At 47.9% G+C, this 13,752-nt stretch overlaps 1 protein-coding gene across 2 annotated transcripts in view; it reads right to left on the minus strand.

The window, feature by feature from the left end:
* The window catches only part of IPO5 (importin 5), a 126,801-nt gene that overhangs the window by 93,354 nt on the left and 19,695 nt on the right, over positions 1–13,752 (minus strand). For both annotated transcript variants that reach the window (XM_075918783.2, XM_006119706.5), the window contains exons 7-8: positions 7,832–7,954; positions 7,627–7,747 (exon numbers count right to left, since the gene is read on the minus strand). In XM_075918783.2, the coding sequence (XP_075774898.2) occupies positions 7,627–7,747; positions 7,832–7,954 (244 nt within the window). The remainder of the gene's footprint in view (positions 1–7,626; positions 7,748–7,831; positions 7,955–13,752) is intronic.

Here is a 13,752-nt window from a genome sequence, read left to right on the forward strand (position 1 = left end):
ACTGAGCCAATGTTCTGTGCCCCCAGGAGGTCTGAGACCACCGGGTGAATACCACACTCTATAAAGAACTCCCAGAGAAAAAGGGCTTCCTGACACAGGGGAGGGGAATGAGCACCAGTCTGTTGATGTAAACCATTGTTGCCATATTGTCCAGTGGGACCAAGACACTCCTGTTTTTAGCTGGAGGATTGCCCAACAAGCAAGGTGAACCACTCTGCTCTCAGATTTATATGAAGCAATAGCTCCGACTAGGACCACATACCCTGCATCCTTAGGTCCCTAATGTGGGCTCCCCATCTGGTTTTGGACACAGCTGTTACTAGACAGAGCAACAGCAGAAGCCAGGAGAATGGGACCTCAGCACAAACCACATCCTCCTGAAGCCACCAGTCGTGGGAGATTAGGATGTCTGCTGGAACTGTCACTACCATGTCCACTGGTTGGAAGGCCAAGCTGCAAACCCGAAATAGCCACAGCTGTAGAGGGTGGATATTGGGTCTGGTGTGCTGCACTACATACGTTCATGCTGCAATGAAGCTGAGGAGCTTCAAACAGTTTCTAGCTGTGGTCACGGGGAGACCTGCAGGTGCAGGATGGAATCCTTGGAAGAGGCCGTGGCTACTGTAGAGTCCAGCAGGGCATCGACAAACTATCATCTGTGTAAGGACCAGGATGGACTTGGCCTCATTCACGAGATCCAGATTTAAAAAGACTCCCTGAATCAGGGATACGCTCTCCAGTACTTAAGAAGGAGAGAGCTTCCGAACCAACCAATCGTGTAGATAGGGGTGGACCTGAACTCTGCACATCTAGAGGAAAGCAGCTACCATTGCCATGTATTTGGTGAAAACCCTGAGGGCTGTAGAAAAACCAAAAAGGAGCACAGTCAATCAGTAATGGTCCTGGGCCACCATGAAATGGAAGAAGCATCTGTGATCGGGGGTGATGAATATATGGAAATAAGCATCTTTTCAATCGAGGGCAGCGTACCAGTCTGCCAGATTGAGGAAAGGGATGATAGATGCCAACATCACCATTTTGAACTTTGTCTTGGCAATGAAAGCACTGAGATTCCTGATGACAAGAATGGGGCATAAACCTCCCTTGGCTTTGAGAATCAAGAAATAACAGGAATAAAACCCCTTGACCCTGAACTCCATGGGAACCACTTTCACTGCTGCTAGGTCAAGGAGCTGCTGCACCTCTTTGTGTAGGAGATGCTCGTGAGTGCGGTCCCTGAAGAGGAACAGGGAAGGAGGGTGGGAAGGAGGCTAGGAGAGAAATGGGACAGAATATCCATTTTGTACTGTGTCCAGGACCCAACGATCCATTGTTGTGGTCACCAGGCATGGTGGAAATTGGATAAATGGTACAGGAACGGGAGGGCTGAAATGACTAGTACTCCTCGCTCGTACCTTAAAAATCCCTGACATGGACCCTGGGATTTAGTGAAGGGTCCTGCCCCCTGGTCGGAAGAAGAACAAGAGCGATGTCTGCCATTCCGGTTTCCTGAATTCCTACCCCTAATACTGGTGAACTCCAGTCTGGATTCCTGATGGGGAGGGGGTGACAGGCCCTTGGAGTTACAAGAACACCTTTGTGGGGGGGCATGGATTCTAAGGGACTTGAGGGTCGCTTTCAAGTCCTTTAGACCATGCAAACGGTTGTTGGTCTGCTCTGAAAAAAGCCTGCCCCCTCTAAGGGAAGGTCCTGGATAGTAGCCTGGAGTTCAGGGGGAACACTGGAGATCTGGAGCCAAGAACTACAGTATAGAACCAGTCCTGAAGTCATAGTATAGGCAACCGTATCTGTCAAGTGAGAGCCACCTGCAAGGCTACACAAGAAGTGACCCTACCCTCCTCTGACAGAGCCTTCAACTCTTACTGTGAGACTTGAGACATAAGGTCTCTGAATTTCTCCATGGCCAACCTGGTGTTATAGGCATAGCAGCTCAGGAGCACTGGCAGGCTGGCAATCCTGAGCTGCAGCTCACCAGAAGCATATGTCTTTCAGCCGAAGAGGTCCATTTTCTTTGCCTGTTTTTAGGCGTTGGGCTAGGCTGTCCCTGCGACTTGCCACACAAATAACAAGGGACCTTGGGGTGGGGGAGGAAAGAACAATTACTTACCTCGTAATTGTTGTTCGAGAGGTGTTACTCATGTCCATTCCATGAAGGTGCGCGCGCACAGCATGCATGCGTAGTTGGAAATTTTTCCCTTAGCAGTACCCATTGGGCCAACAGGGGAGACCCCTGGATTGCTGCTGGTATACTGGCCAATATATATCCCTGCTGGCCCTCCACCCCCTCAGTTCCTTCTTTCCCGACTAGTCCAAAGAAGCAGAGGCAGGCGGGATTTGAAATGGACATGAGCAACACATTTCAAAGAACAGTTATGAGGTAAGAAACCATTCTTTCGACTGCTTGCTCATGTCCATTCCATGTAGGTGATTCCAAATCAGAAACCGGGGGGGGGGGGGGGGGGAGGGGTTCTAACTTTCCACTGAGCAGAGGACAACCCTAACCAAGGCAGCATCCTCTCTTGCCTGATGTGTCAGCATGTAATAGTTAGTGAAGGTGTGGACAGAGGGCCACGTGGCAGCCCTGCAGAAGTCCAGCATCGGTACGTGGGACCACAAAAGCTGCCAGAGGCCTGTGCTCTAGTAAAGTGGGCTGTAAGGGGAGGGGCTGGAACTTTTGCCAACCTGTAGCATTCCCTAATGCAGGCCGTGATCCAGGAGGAGATCCTTTGCACTGAGACTAGCTGATCCTTCAGCTGCTCTGCGATGGCAACAAAGAGCTGGGGTAACTTACTGAAGGGCTTTGTCCTCTCTAAATAAAAGGCTAAAGCCCTCCCCATGTTCAAAGTGTGCAATGCCTGTTCCTTACCCAACTCATGGGGAAAAAAACTGGCAAGAAAGTCTCCAGTGACACATGAAAGTTAGACACCACCTTCGGCAGTTAGACACCATCTTAAAGAAAACTGTACATGGGGAGGTCTGAAGGGCGCTTAGCTTGTACACATGCCTGGCTGACATGATGGCCACCAGCAGCCCATCGCCAGAGATTTGAATGTGGGGAGGGGGGGCCCCATGAGTTTAGACAGGACCAGGTTGAGGTCCCACTGGGGGATGGGCTGCCAAACGTGCGGGTAAAGCCTGTGTAGACCCTTCAAAAATCTGTTCACTGTTGGGTCCGCAGAGAGGGTCCTGCCCCTGCCACTCGGGTGGAAGGTGAAAATAACTGGTAGGTGAACCTTAATCAAGGAGGATAACCCCAGTATCCTAAGATTCAGAAGACAGTCCAGGACCAGGGGGACTGGGGTGTCCATAGAAGACACCCCCATCTTGGTAGACCAGATATAAAATTGCTTCCACTTAGCCAGATAAGTAGCCCTAGTGGAAGGTTTCCTGCTCCCCAGCAATACCTCGTGCACATGGGTAGAAAACTGAAGCTCCACCACTGTCAGCCGTGGAAGCTCCATGGCATGAGGCGCAGGGACCACAGGACCCAGTGGCAAAATCTGCCAAAGTCCTGCATGATCAAGTCAGGTACTAGTGGGAGCGTGACCAGACTTTCACACGACAGGCTTAGGAGTGCTGCCTGGGCCATGCGGGTGCAATGAGGATCAGGGAGGCCCTGAATTCCCACACCCGCAGGAGCACCCAGTGGATCAGCAGACCCCCGGGCCAGGGAATGAGCAACACATCTCCCAGGGAGCCCTTTTCCAGACTCATGAGAACAGAACCCTGAGCACTTCCGGTTCTGGTGCATGTTGAACAGGTCAAGACAGGGAAACTCCCACCTGTGGAAGATGCCTAGGGCTGAATCCCCCAAGGGCCCACTCGTGGCCAGAGAAGGACCTGCTCAGCCGGTCTTCCAGAGTGTTCTGGAAGATAGGAGGCAATCAGGTGGATATCTGCCCTAATGCAGAGATCCCACAGGTGAAGGGCCTCCAGACACAGGTGAGGAGAGCAGGCCATAGTCTGTCTAATGATGTACGAGACCACCAACGTGTTGTCGGACAGGATAAGGACCAACTTGCTCAAGTCGGGATCTCAACCACATACCGGTTGGGGGGCCCCACCTCAGAGACATGCGATGCAAGGTATCTAACGCATCCGTCAAGAGCCAGAGGGTTGGTAGCAGACTGGAGAATGGGACTCCAGTACAGACCTCTACCTCTTGGGTCCACAAGTCCAGGGAGCAAGGGATATCAAACGGAAATGTTACCACTCTGTCCCACACATGAAAGGATGGGTTGTGAGTCTGCACCAGCCACATCTGCAGTCAGTGCATGTGGAGCCTGGTATGCTGTATAGCATAGGTACAGGTGGCCATTAGGCACAAAAGGCACATGCAGGCCCTGGTTATCGGGAACATCAGTATGTCCCAGACAGCCGACCTGGTTACCAGGAAGCAGGATCTGGGAAGGAAGGCCTTGGCCGTCCTCAAGTCCAGACTGGCGCCAACAAACTATTACTGGGGTAGGCACTAGGGTCGATTTGGGGACATTCAGGAGCAGACCCAGCTCCTGAAAAACTTCTTGAACCAGAGTGCCCTTACTAACTAATCAAATAGTGGATGCTTGATTAGTCAAATCGAAATTTTATATCCCTAACCCGCTCAGCCTGGATCCCCAAGCTCTGTGCAAGGAGCTTGAGGACATCCTGGTGGGACCTCGAGTCCATCAAGGACATGGATGGAATGGAGCTCTTCAGTGCCTCATCAGGGAAAGAGGATGAGGATTCCTTCAACACCTGCTCCTCCTGCTGATGGTGTTGCTCCAGATCTTGGGAGGCAACTTACAGCTCCATGCCCACAATATGTGCTGGTTCCAGCCCTCCTCCCCCGCCCCATCTCCCAAAGGTCTGGGAGATGGCTTACTGGGGTCCTTGAGAATGGACAGATGGAGGGGCATGGGATAGTGAGGTCACCGATGATAGTGCCCTAGGGCCTGGTTATGTGGAAACTGGTCAGGAGGGACCTGGGCCTGCTGGTAAGCCCAAGGGGTCCAGAAGGGCCACTGCACAGGGGACTGCCACTGAGATGGCTATGACTGCTGAGGAGGAGTTGAAACACTGCAGTGCCAGGAGTGGTGCCAGGAGCGTGAATGGGATGTACCATCCATGGAGAAAACTCTGCCTTGGAGTGGAATAATCTGAGGCCAACCAGGGCAGTGCCCATGAGCAGGACCAAGCAGTATGCCTGGCCATCAACTCCAGTTTGCCCCGGCGGAAGCAGCGGCATTGGGTGGTCCAGGGGCATGTCCACTGACGGGGCTGAGATGAAGGGCAGTGCTGGGGTCCTGTGCACTGGTAACGGCCCCAGGAGAAGAGGGCAGTGCAGTCTCATAAGACCTGGGTACCAGTTGGTTGGCATGGGAGGGCCAACTGTCTTGCCCCTCTCACCATGCCGAAGGAGAGGTCAGGGAATAGGTTAACTCAATGAGTTCCCTCGTAGTCTCAAACGTGTCCAGTGTGGAGGGCCAGTCCACCTCAGCCAGGTCCTCATCCAGGCTAGGGTCCTAATGTGGGCTATACTGGTGCCAACCAGGAGCTGGTGTTCTGGGTGCTGTGGATGCACCTTCGCTGTATGCCTCAATGGAGGCCTGCCCCAGCTAGGTCTCTGCTTCTTCTGAAGCACAAGGGACTGGGAGCAGTGTTGGGCTGTGGTGCACTGTGGCACCAGAAACAAGCGAGAATGTTTTGGTACCTCCAAACTGAGGCCATTATGCTCTGGGTGGCCAGTGCCACTTCAGCAGCTGGTGCCAGGCAGAGCTACCTCTCATTAGGAGGATCTTCAGCCGAGAGTCTCTCCCACTTAGTAAGGGCTTAAACCAGTGGTCCCCAACCTTTTGGGGCTGCTGGGCACCCAGGGGTGGGGCCACTCATGCGCTAGGCACGGGGGGGGGGAGGGAAGGAACGCACCCGGGACCACCCATACGCCGCACTCCCGGAGCCAGCGCCAAGGACTGCCCACACGCCGTGTGCTCAGGGGCTGCCCATGCGCCACATGCCCAGGGGCCAGCCCCAATCACTCAGCAGGTGCACAGAAATGGCCCAGTGGGCACCATGGTGCCCGCAGGCACCACGTTGGGGACCACTGGTTAAACTATGGCAGATCTTACAATTGTCTGTAAGATGGGCTTCTCCGAGGCACTTTAGGCAGGCTTCATGGGGATCTCCACAGGGCATCGCCTTAAGGAACTTAGCACAAGGCTTTAAGCCTTTGGACCCAGGCATGCCCCGCACAAGGCACACTGGGGTTTACGCTTGCATCCCTAGCTATTTACAGTATGAACTACTACTAACAATGAACTAACTAACGCTAAAAGTGAATTAGAAACTGCTAAGTAAGAATGAGAATCGCCGAGGTGCACTTATTAGGCAAGCAAGATGTATTCCAATGATCATGATGGGCGGTAAGAAAGAACTGACGGGATGGAGGGCCAGCTGGGGCATATATGCACCCATATACAGGCGCTGCTCCAGGGGGCTCCCCTGCTGGCCCAACAGGCACTGCTGAGGGAAAAATCCTTCTGATGATCCATGCATGCAGCGCGCGCACGCACGCACACGCGCGCACACACACGCACGCACGCAGAGTGCAGGGACGGCCCTCACGCATGTTCACTTCTTCAAATCTGGCCCTCTTTGAAAAAAGTTTGGACACCCCTGTCCTAGATATAAGTAAAAATAGCCAGTGCTAATCTTTTTCTTCTGTCTTTCTGGACAATTAACATCTCTTAAAAAACAGTTACAAGCATAAAGCAGTGCTTTTTCAGCTTGCAGGAGAACAATATCAAGTTGCCTTATATAATTTTCGGGGACCAAGCATATAGGGCACCAAAGTCTATTCAACTACCACGGTGTGAGGAAAAAAGTCTGAGAGCATGACTTGATTATTTCAGTGCCCTGTCCACTCTCAAAAAAAATCTGGCAGGTGGAGCAATATGCATTGTTATTCATATAAAAACAGTACTCTGTTGTTGGGCTGCCCAGCTAAGAGTTATTTTTAGTGTCTAAAAGTGTATGCTACACTTTGGACAAGCATGATGCCTTTCCCAGAGAATTTACAATCTAGATTTTAATCAGTATTTTGGACTAACACATAACCCCATATTTAAGCACCTAAAAACTGCTTAATTTTCAAAGATGCAGCATAACCACAGCTCCCACTAACATTAAGTGAGAGCCTTCACTCAAAAATGAAGACACAGATGCCTAAACAGATGCTTGGAATTTAGCACTTCTGATCTATAGAAAACCACTATGGGAAACCACCTATTCAATTCTGAACTGTATCAAGTAACAACTAAGTAAAAGCACATCACTATCACTTTCCCCATAAGCACTTGCTATAGTTACTCTAGAAGGGTTATCTAGCTGCAGACTGGAGGCAGTCACAAAATCATGAGCAAGAGCTAAACAGATAGAGTTGCTTAAGTGGCAGCCTTCACGATAAAAAGTATTAGGAAACTGATTCAGGGGCTTGCAGATGTTGACAGATGTTTTGCAGCACTGAATGTCTAGTGAGGTTATTGCTCTAGTTACGACGTAGGACACTGGCTTAAATAACTTGCCTCCTTTTAAACTGTTAATAGAGAACAGGAGTACTTTACTTACTAGCTTGCGCAACAATGTTTGTGTGTCTTCTCAGCATAGCAGCAGCAGTTTCCGACAGTGTCACTATTACTTCCAGGGCCAATTGACGCTGCATATTATTGAGATTGGTGTCCCCGCACAACTGCAAATATTAAATATTAAAGCTAAATAGTTAGACCAAAAGTTTAACAAATAAAAATTTTCTAGTTGTAATTTCAGGATTTACCTTTAGACTTAGTTGCAATGTAGGCTCCAAGTGTGGACGTAAATATTTTGGTACAGTATCTGCAATCTCCACAAGAGATTTTAGAACGGAGTCATCATTTTGGTAACAGGAGTCATTTACAGCCTATAAGAAAGTTGAGATGAAATTAAAATATTTGCTTTTTACTGATGCTACAAATATACCAGATTATGAAGAGATTCTGCATTCTAAAAAAACCAACCATACACATCGATTCAGGCTGTTCATTGGCGCTGAAGACTATGGGGTCTATTTCTTCTGTGTGACTAGTTCCCACCGGTAATAATATATGCAGAATCAACAAAGGGGGGGGGTGGGGCAGACAGACACACTTAAAATTTATAAAAATCAAACCATAACAATAAGTACATAGTGCTTAAATGGTAAAAATCGCATCTTGTCAGCTTAACAGGTATAACATCCAAAAAGCATATCTATTATTTTATAACCAGCAACTGTTTAAAGTTGTCTGTTCAAAATTATTTCAAGTTAAAAGGCAAGGAGGCTTTAGTTAACTGATTAGACGTGCAGTCTTGATACTATAGTACCAAAATTCCCCTAGCTCTGCAGTAACGTTTAGTGCCTTCCAGGAAAAAAACTGAATCTCTAAGGTAAAAGATAAGTCTTTTGCTCTTTATATTCTACGACAACGGTTCCCAACCGCTGGGCCACAGCCCAACCTGTGGCTGCAGGGCCACAGTGGCTCTGGGGACTGAGGTAGACCACTCTCGCTGTGGCTATTGAAAAAGGCATGTCCTGCCCTGCCTCTCAGCCAACCGGCACTGGGCAGATGCAGGTTCTCCTTCCGGACGCAGAAGAGAGCTTCCCTACGTGGCAGAAAGGCCATGCGGAGCCGCTCTGCATGGCCCTCCCGCTGTGCAGCGAGCCACGCTTCTGAATCCGGAAACGCCCCCAGCTCTGGTTGGCTGAGTGGTGGGGCAGAACACGCTTCTCCCAACAGCTGCAGCGGGAGGGAAGGCACTGGGTGGTGTACTCCAGCCTCCAAGCCACCAGAGCTGCAGCCATGCGGGCAGCAGCGCAGGGCTAAGTGGGGGGGGGGGGGGAGGGAGGGGGCGGAGGGAGGGGCAAGGCAGGTATTGGGGGCTCCAGGAGCGGGGTTAGTTCTGGGTGGCTCTGTAGGCTGACCTAGTAGTGGGGGGGAGGGCTATGGGGCAGGGATGGCACAGGGGGGCTCTGAGAATGGGGCTAATATTAAGGGCTGGCACTCGGGGAGACTCTGGGGGGGTTTGGCTGCACTGGGGTTCTGGAAACAGGAGGCTGGTACTAGATGGTCTGGTGGTGTGTGGACGCTTTAAGGGATGGAAGGGCTAGCACGGAGGCATTTGGGATGGGGGTTTGCACTGGAACAGTGGGTGCAGGGAACTCTGGGGTCAGTGGCTGATGCTGGGGGTTACTGGAAAGGTGGGGGGCTCTAGAGGTGAGGGCTGGAACTGAGGGCTGGGCTTTTGAGGGACTTCAATTTTTATTTGCATATTCATCATTTGCATAATGAATATGCAAATAAAATGTTTCCATCTGCTGAAAGTTTGTGAATGGGTTTGCCCATCCCCAGGATTAAAAAGGTTGGGAACTACTGTCCTAAGAGGCATTTTTGTTCCTTTGGATATTACCCTATCAGTATAATACATATTTATTTGCATCACTATTAACCAGGTTTTGTTCTTTATTACACTAGTATAATTTAAAGAAAACAAGTTGTATTTGGTTCGCCAATTTATAAATACAGGTTGAACCTCTCTAGTCTGGCACTTTAGCCTGGCAACATCCATGGTCCAGCACAATTTTATTTAGCCAGATGTCCACTTATGGTTGTGGCCAAGTTTTCCGTGGTACCATAATGTTTGATTACAGTCACCACTCCTGGCTCAATATTCTATGCTGGTATTTAGTTCTAATTTATTCCTAAATTCTTATAAGAGCCCACTAACAGTGTAAGTAATGCTGCTAAACAATATTGACCTCCCAGGTTCAGCACCGGTCAGGTCCCAAGGGTGCCTGACTAGAGAGGTTCAACCTGTGCAATATTGCTTTTCAACACAATTAGGATGTTAGTAGCTTAATCTGCATCACAGAAGACAGGTCAACTTTATATTAGTTAGTACCCTCCACCCATCTGACCTGGTCACTTGTATAATGTACACAGTGATTTTTCTTCATATTTCAGTGATTATGTCCAACTTGCCCATCCATGTAAAGTGTAGGCAATAGTAGAGCAAAAAGTCAATTTTTCAAGCCTGAGTATCTAAAGTCACACGTCTACATTAAATATAAGTGGCCTAATTAAGTTTTCAGGAGCACTGAGCACCAAATGACTGAAGTTGGAGCTGCAAGTACTTTGTTTCCTTTGAAAGTCAGGATTCGTGTATTTATATGCTCCACTATGAATTAAGGAACTGAACTTTAGACATCAAGGCTTGAAAAAAAGTCTAATTTAAAAGGCCCAAATGGTCATCCAGAATCTCGCACCTGTGTCCAAAGCCAAACTTTAATCAGGGTTGTTGCAACATTGCATATCCTTCCCTTTAGCCAATAAACAGAATGAACTTCAACAGCCACAGAATTCTTTTACAACTGCTTCCAAAAGGTCACCCACAATAATTCTCAGCTCCTATTTATAACCAGGTATATATACATATTCTGTATTATCATAGTCACAGAATCCACTCTTGCCAAAGAGCTATGGACTAGAATAGTTTTCAAATACAAATATGTAGCTAGGCCTTAACATTGCAAAGTAAATCTTGAAATCATGAACTGAATGCAATCAATATAGTGTTTATTGAATCTTCAGAGGGCCACATACTGAAGCTCCGAAGGGAAACTGCATACACAGGCTGTTTGCAATCTTTAGATTTCAAACCGATTTCCCTTAATTATTTCTCTGCTTAAATTTTTAGTATGAACAGGATAATTATCCCACAATCTCTCCTTGCTTCTTTCTAGCTGCCGAAACCCTAAGGCTACGTCTGCACTGGCATGAATTTCCGAAAATGCTTTTAACGGAAAAGTTTTCCGTTAAAAGCATTTTCGGAAAAGCGCGTCTAGATTGGCAGGATGCTTTTCCACAAAAGCACTTTTTGCGGAAAAGCGTCCGTGGCCAATCTAGACTCGGTTTTCCGCAAAAAAGCCCCGATCGCCTTTTTCACGATTGGGGCTTTTTTGCGGAAAACAGTACTATGCTGTCTACACTGGCCCTTTTGCGCAAAAGTCTTTCGGAAAAAGACTTTTGCCCAAACGGGAGCAGCATAGTTTTTCCAGAAAAGCACTGATGATTTTACATGAGATCGTCAGTGCTTTTCCAGAAATTCAAGTGGCCAGTGTAGACATCTGGCAAGTTTTTCCGGAAAAGCAGATTATTTTCCGGAAAAAACTTGCCAGTCTAGACACAGCCTAATTGTTTCCTACTCTGCTACTAAAAGTTAAACAAAATTTGTCATAAAACTGAAATTCTAGAGAATAGAAAACTGATTTTAGTATCACATACACAAGTGCACCTGTAGTTAACCAGGATATTTGATTAACTGGCACCCCTTATTCTTGCAACATGCCAGATAAATCTTCTACTGTATAATCCAGCCTGAATCATAGGTAAGTTTCCACTCTGATCCTCTAGAGCAGGGGTCAGCAACTTTTAAGAAGTGGCATGCCGAAATTTAACTTATTCACTTCTATTTAAGGGTCTGCATGCCACTGATACTATTTAAAGTCACCAACAGTCCTTCCTCCACCTACCCCTGTGTAATCTACTCCCCCCAGCCCAGGTGAAGGCTGGGATAAAATCTTGCTTCTTAAAGTAGCAAGCACCAGAAGTCTGTCCTGTCCTAACTCCCAGCTAAAGTGCACACACAAATTAGCCACACCTCCCCGACCTCACAGTACGAACTACCTCTCTGTCTCCCCCACACCCCAATGCCAACACCCACTCACCCCCCCTTCCCGCCTACCCCATGCAGTCAGCCTTTTACTCCCCCTTCACAGGAGGCTTCAGTGCTGAGTTTCTACCTCTCTCCCCCACACGAGGGATTCTCCAAACTCCCCTCCCCATTACCCATTCCCTCACTCCTCCTCCTCCACCCCGCCTTGCCCCTTATTCTCCCCTTTTCTTCCTTTTTATTACCAATTAAATGGGATTTTACATCCTGTAGTAAGATGAGGGTCTGAAACAAAAGCCCATGTAGTAGCACAGGCCCAGTTTGAAGCCTGAGGCCTAGCTAACAATGGACAAAACTTGACTAATATAAAACAAAGCTAAGCTGTGAGCAAGAGGCAGGCCCCTGTTCACAGAACTTGGCACGAACGGGGCTGAATGCAAAACTAATTGGTAATAAGCCCAGGTGTAAAACAGTAATTGGTACTGGTCTTAAGCTGAAAGCATATTCCAAAAGGATGGTACCATCAGCTCATTAAAAAAAAGACCTTGGTACCCACACTCCCCATCGATATCGACCCAGGTTCATAAAAGGGTCTAAACTGACAGCATGGATAGAGATGTTCTACTTGAACCAGGAGGTGTAGAGTAATGGGTAATATCTAAGTAGCATCAGAGGGTAGCAATCTACAATGTCAGGAGTGATTTGTAACTTGTTTGTACCTGAACATAAAGTGGTGTCTTGGAGAGAGGGGGACAGTCTTTGTCCAGCTAAGGAGGCAGTGGGACCTCCCACTGATTGAGCTGAGTCCACTTTTATGGGGTATATACGCGTAGTGGTTCGGTAGAGTCTACTACTGTACTTTGCTTAACATTAAACCTGGCTTGGTGCCTTCGATCCTTAACAGATTTGTGATCTTTGGGGGCTCTCAGTGACTGCTGTGTTAACTAACTGTGCAAGTCAACACAGCACACATGCACACAGCCTTCTGGTTATCATTGATGAAGCAGAAGATCTGTCAAGACAGCACAACAGTAAATCCTGACCTACAACATCTCTCTACTCCTTAAATCTCACTAAGAATTTTCTAACAAGTCATTTTTGTGGCTCTCTTCTGAACCCTCTCCAATTTTTCAACATCCTTTTAAAAATATGGACACCAGAACTGGATACACTATTATAGTATTAATCTTATGAATGCCAGAAACCGGTTTTGCAAGGCCAAGAAAATACTCTTACAAAAGTATATACAAAAGTCAGTGCATATACATTAATAACATCCTACCAAATTCAGTCCATTTTGGTCAAATTCAAGGGTCAACGGATTTTAAATATCCAAAATGTTGTGATTTCAGCTATTTAAAATCTGAAATTTCCTCATATTGTAACTGTAGGGATCCTGATCCAAAAGGCAGTTAGGGGTAGGGACCACAAGGTCATTATTGGGGGGGGGGGGGGGAGAAACAGGGGGGTTTGCAGTATTGCTATCCTTACACTTTTGTGCTGTTGGCAGCACTGCCTTCGGAGCTGGGCAGCAGCTGCTACTCGCCAGCTGCCCAGGATCCCAGGTCTGAAGACAGAACTGCCAGCAAAATGACCCTTCTAAGACAGCCTTGCAACCCCTCCCAAGACTGCCTGTTTGGATCAGGATCCCCAATTTGAAAATTGCTGGTTTCTTCTGTGAAATATATGATATAGTGTAAAAGCACATAAGAGATTATATTTCATGACCGGGGCAGGGGGGGAGGGGGGGAGAAGAGAAATGGAACACACCAGATTTCACAGTCCACGTGGCGTCAAACACACTAGCCACATGTGGTTATTTGGCCAATTGAAAGTGGCTAGCTCACTATAGTGCCTACTGCTTCAGAACTGGTTGGACACCACAGCTATATATTAACAAAACTTGTAATCTCATCAAACGTGCAATCAGGTTTGACAAAGCCATTTCCCTTAAATTCATAAGGATGAACATTAATTATTTTCTCAACTTTTTCTTTCTTGTTCACTGAA

Source organism: Pelodiscus sinensis, chromosome 1 (genome assembly GCF_052426305.1).
Source record: "Pelodiscus sinensis isolate ZL-2025 chromosome 1, ASM5242630v1, whole genome shotgun sequence".
In the NCBI taxonomy this organism is placed as follows: domain Eukaryota; kingdom Metazoa; phylum Chordata; order Testudines; family Trionychidae; genus Pelodiscus; species Pelodiscus sinensis.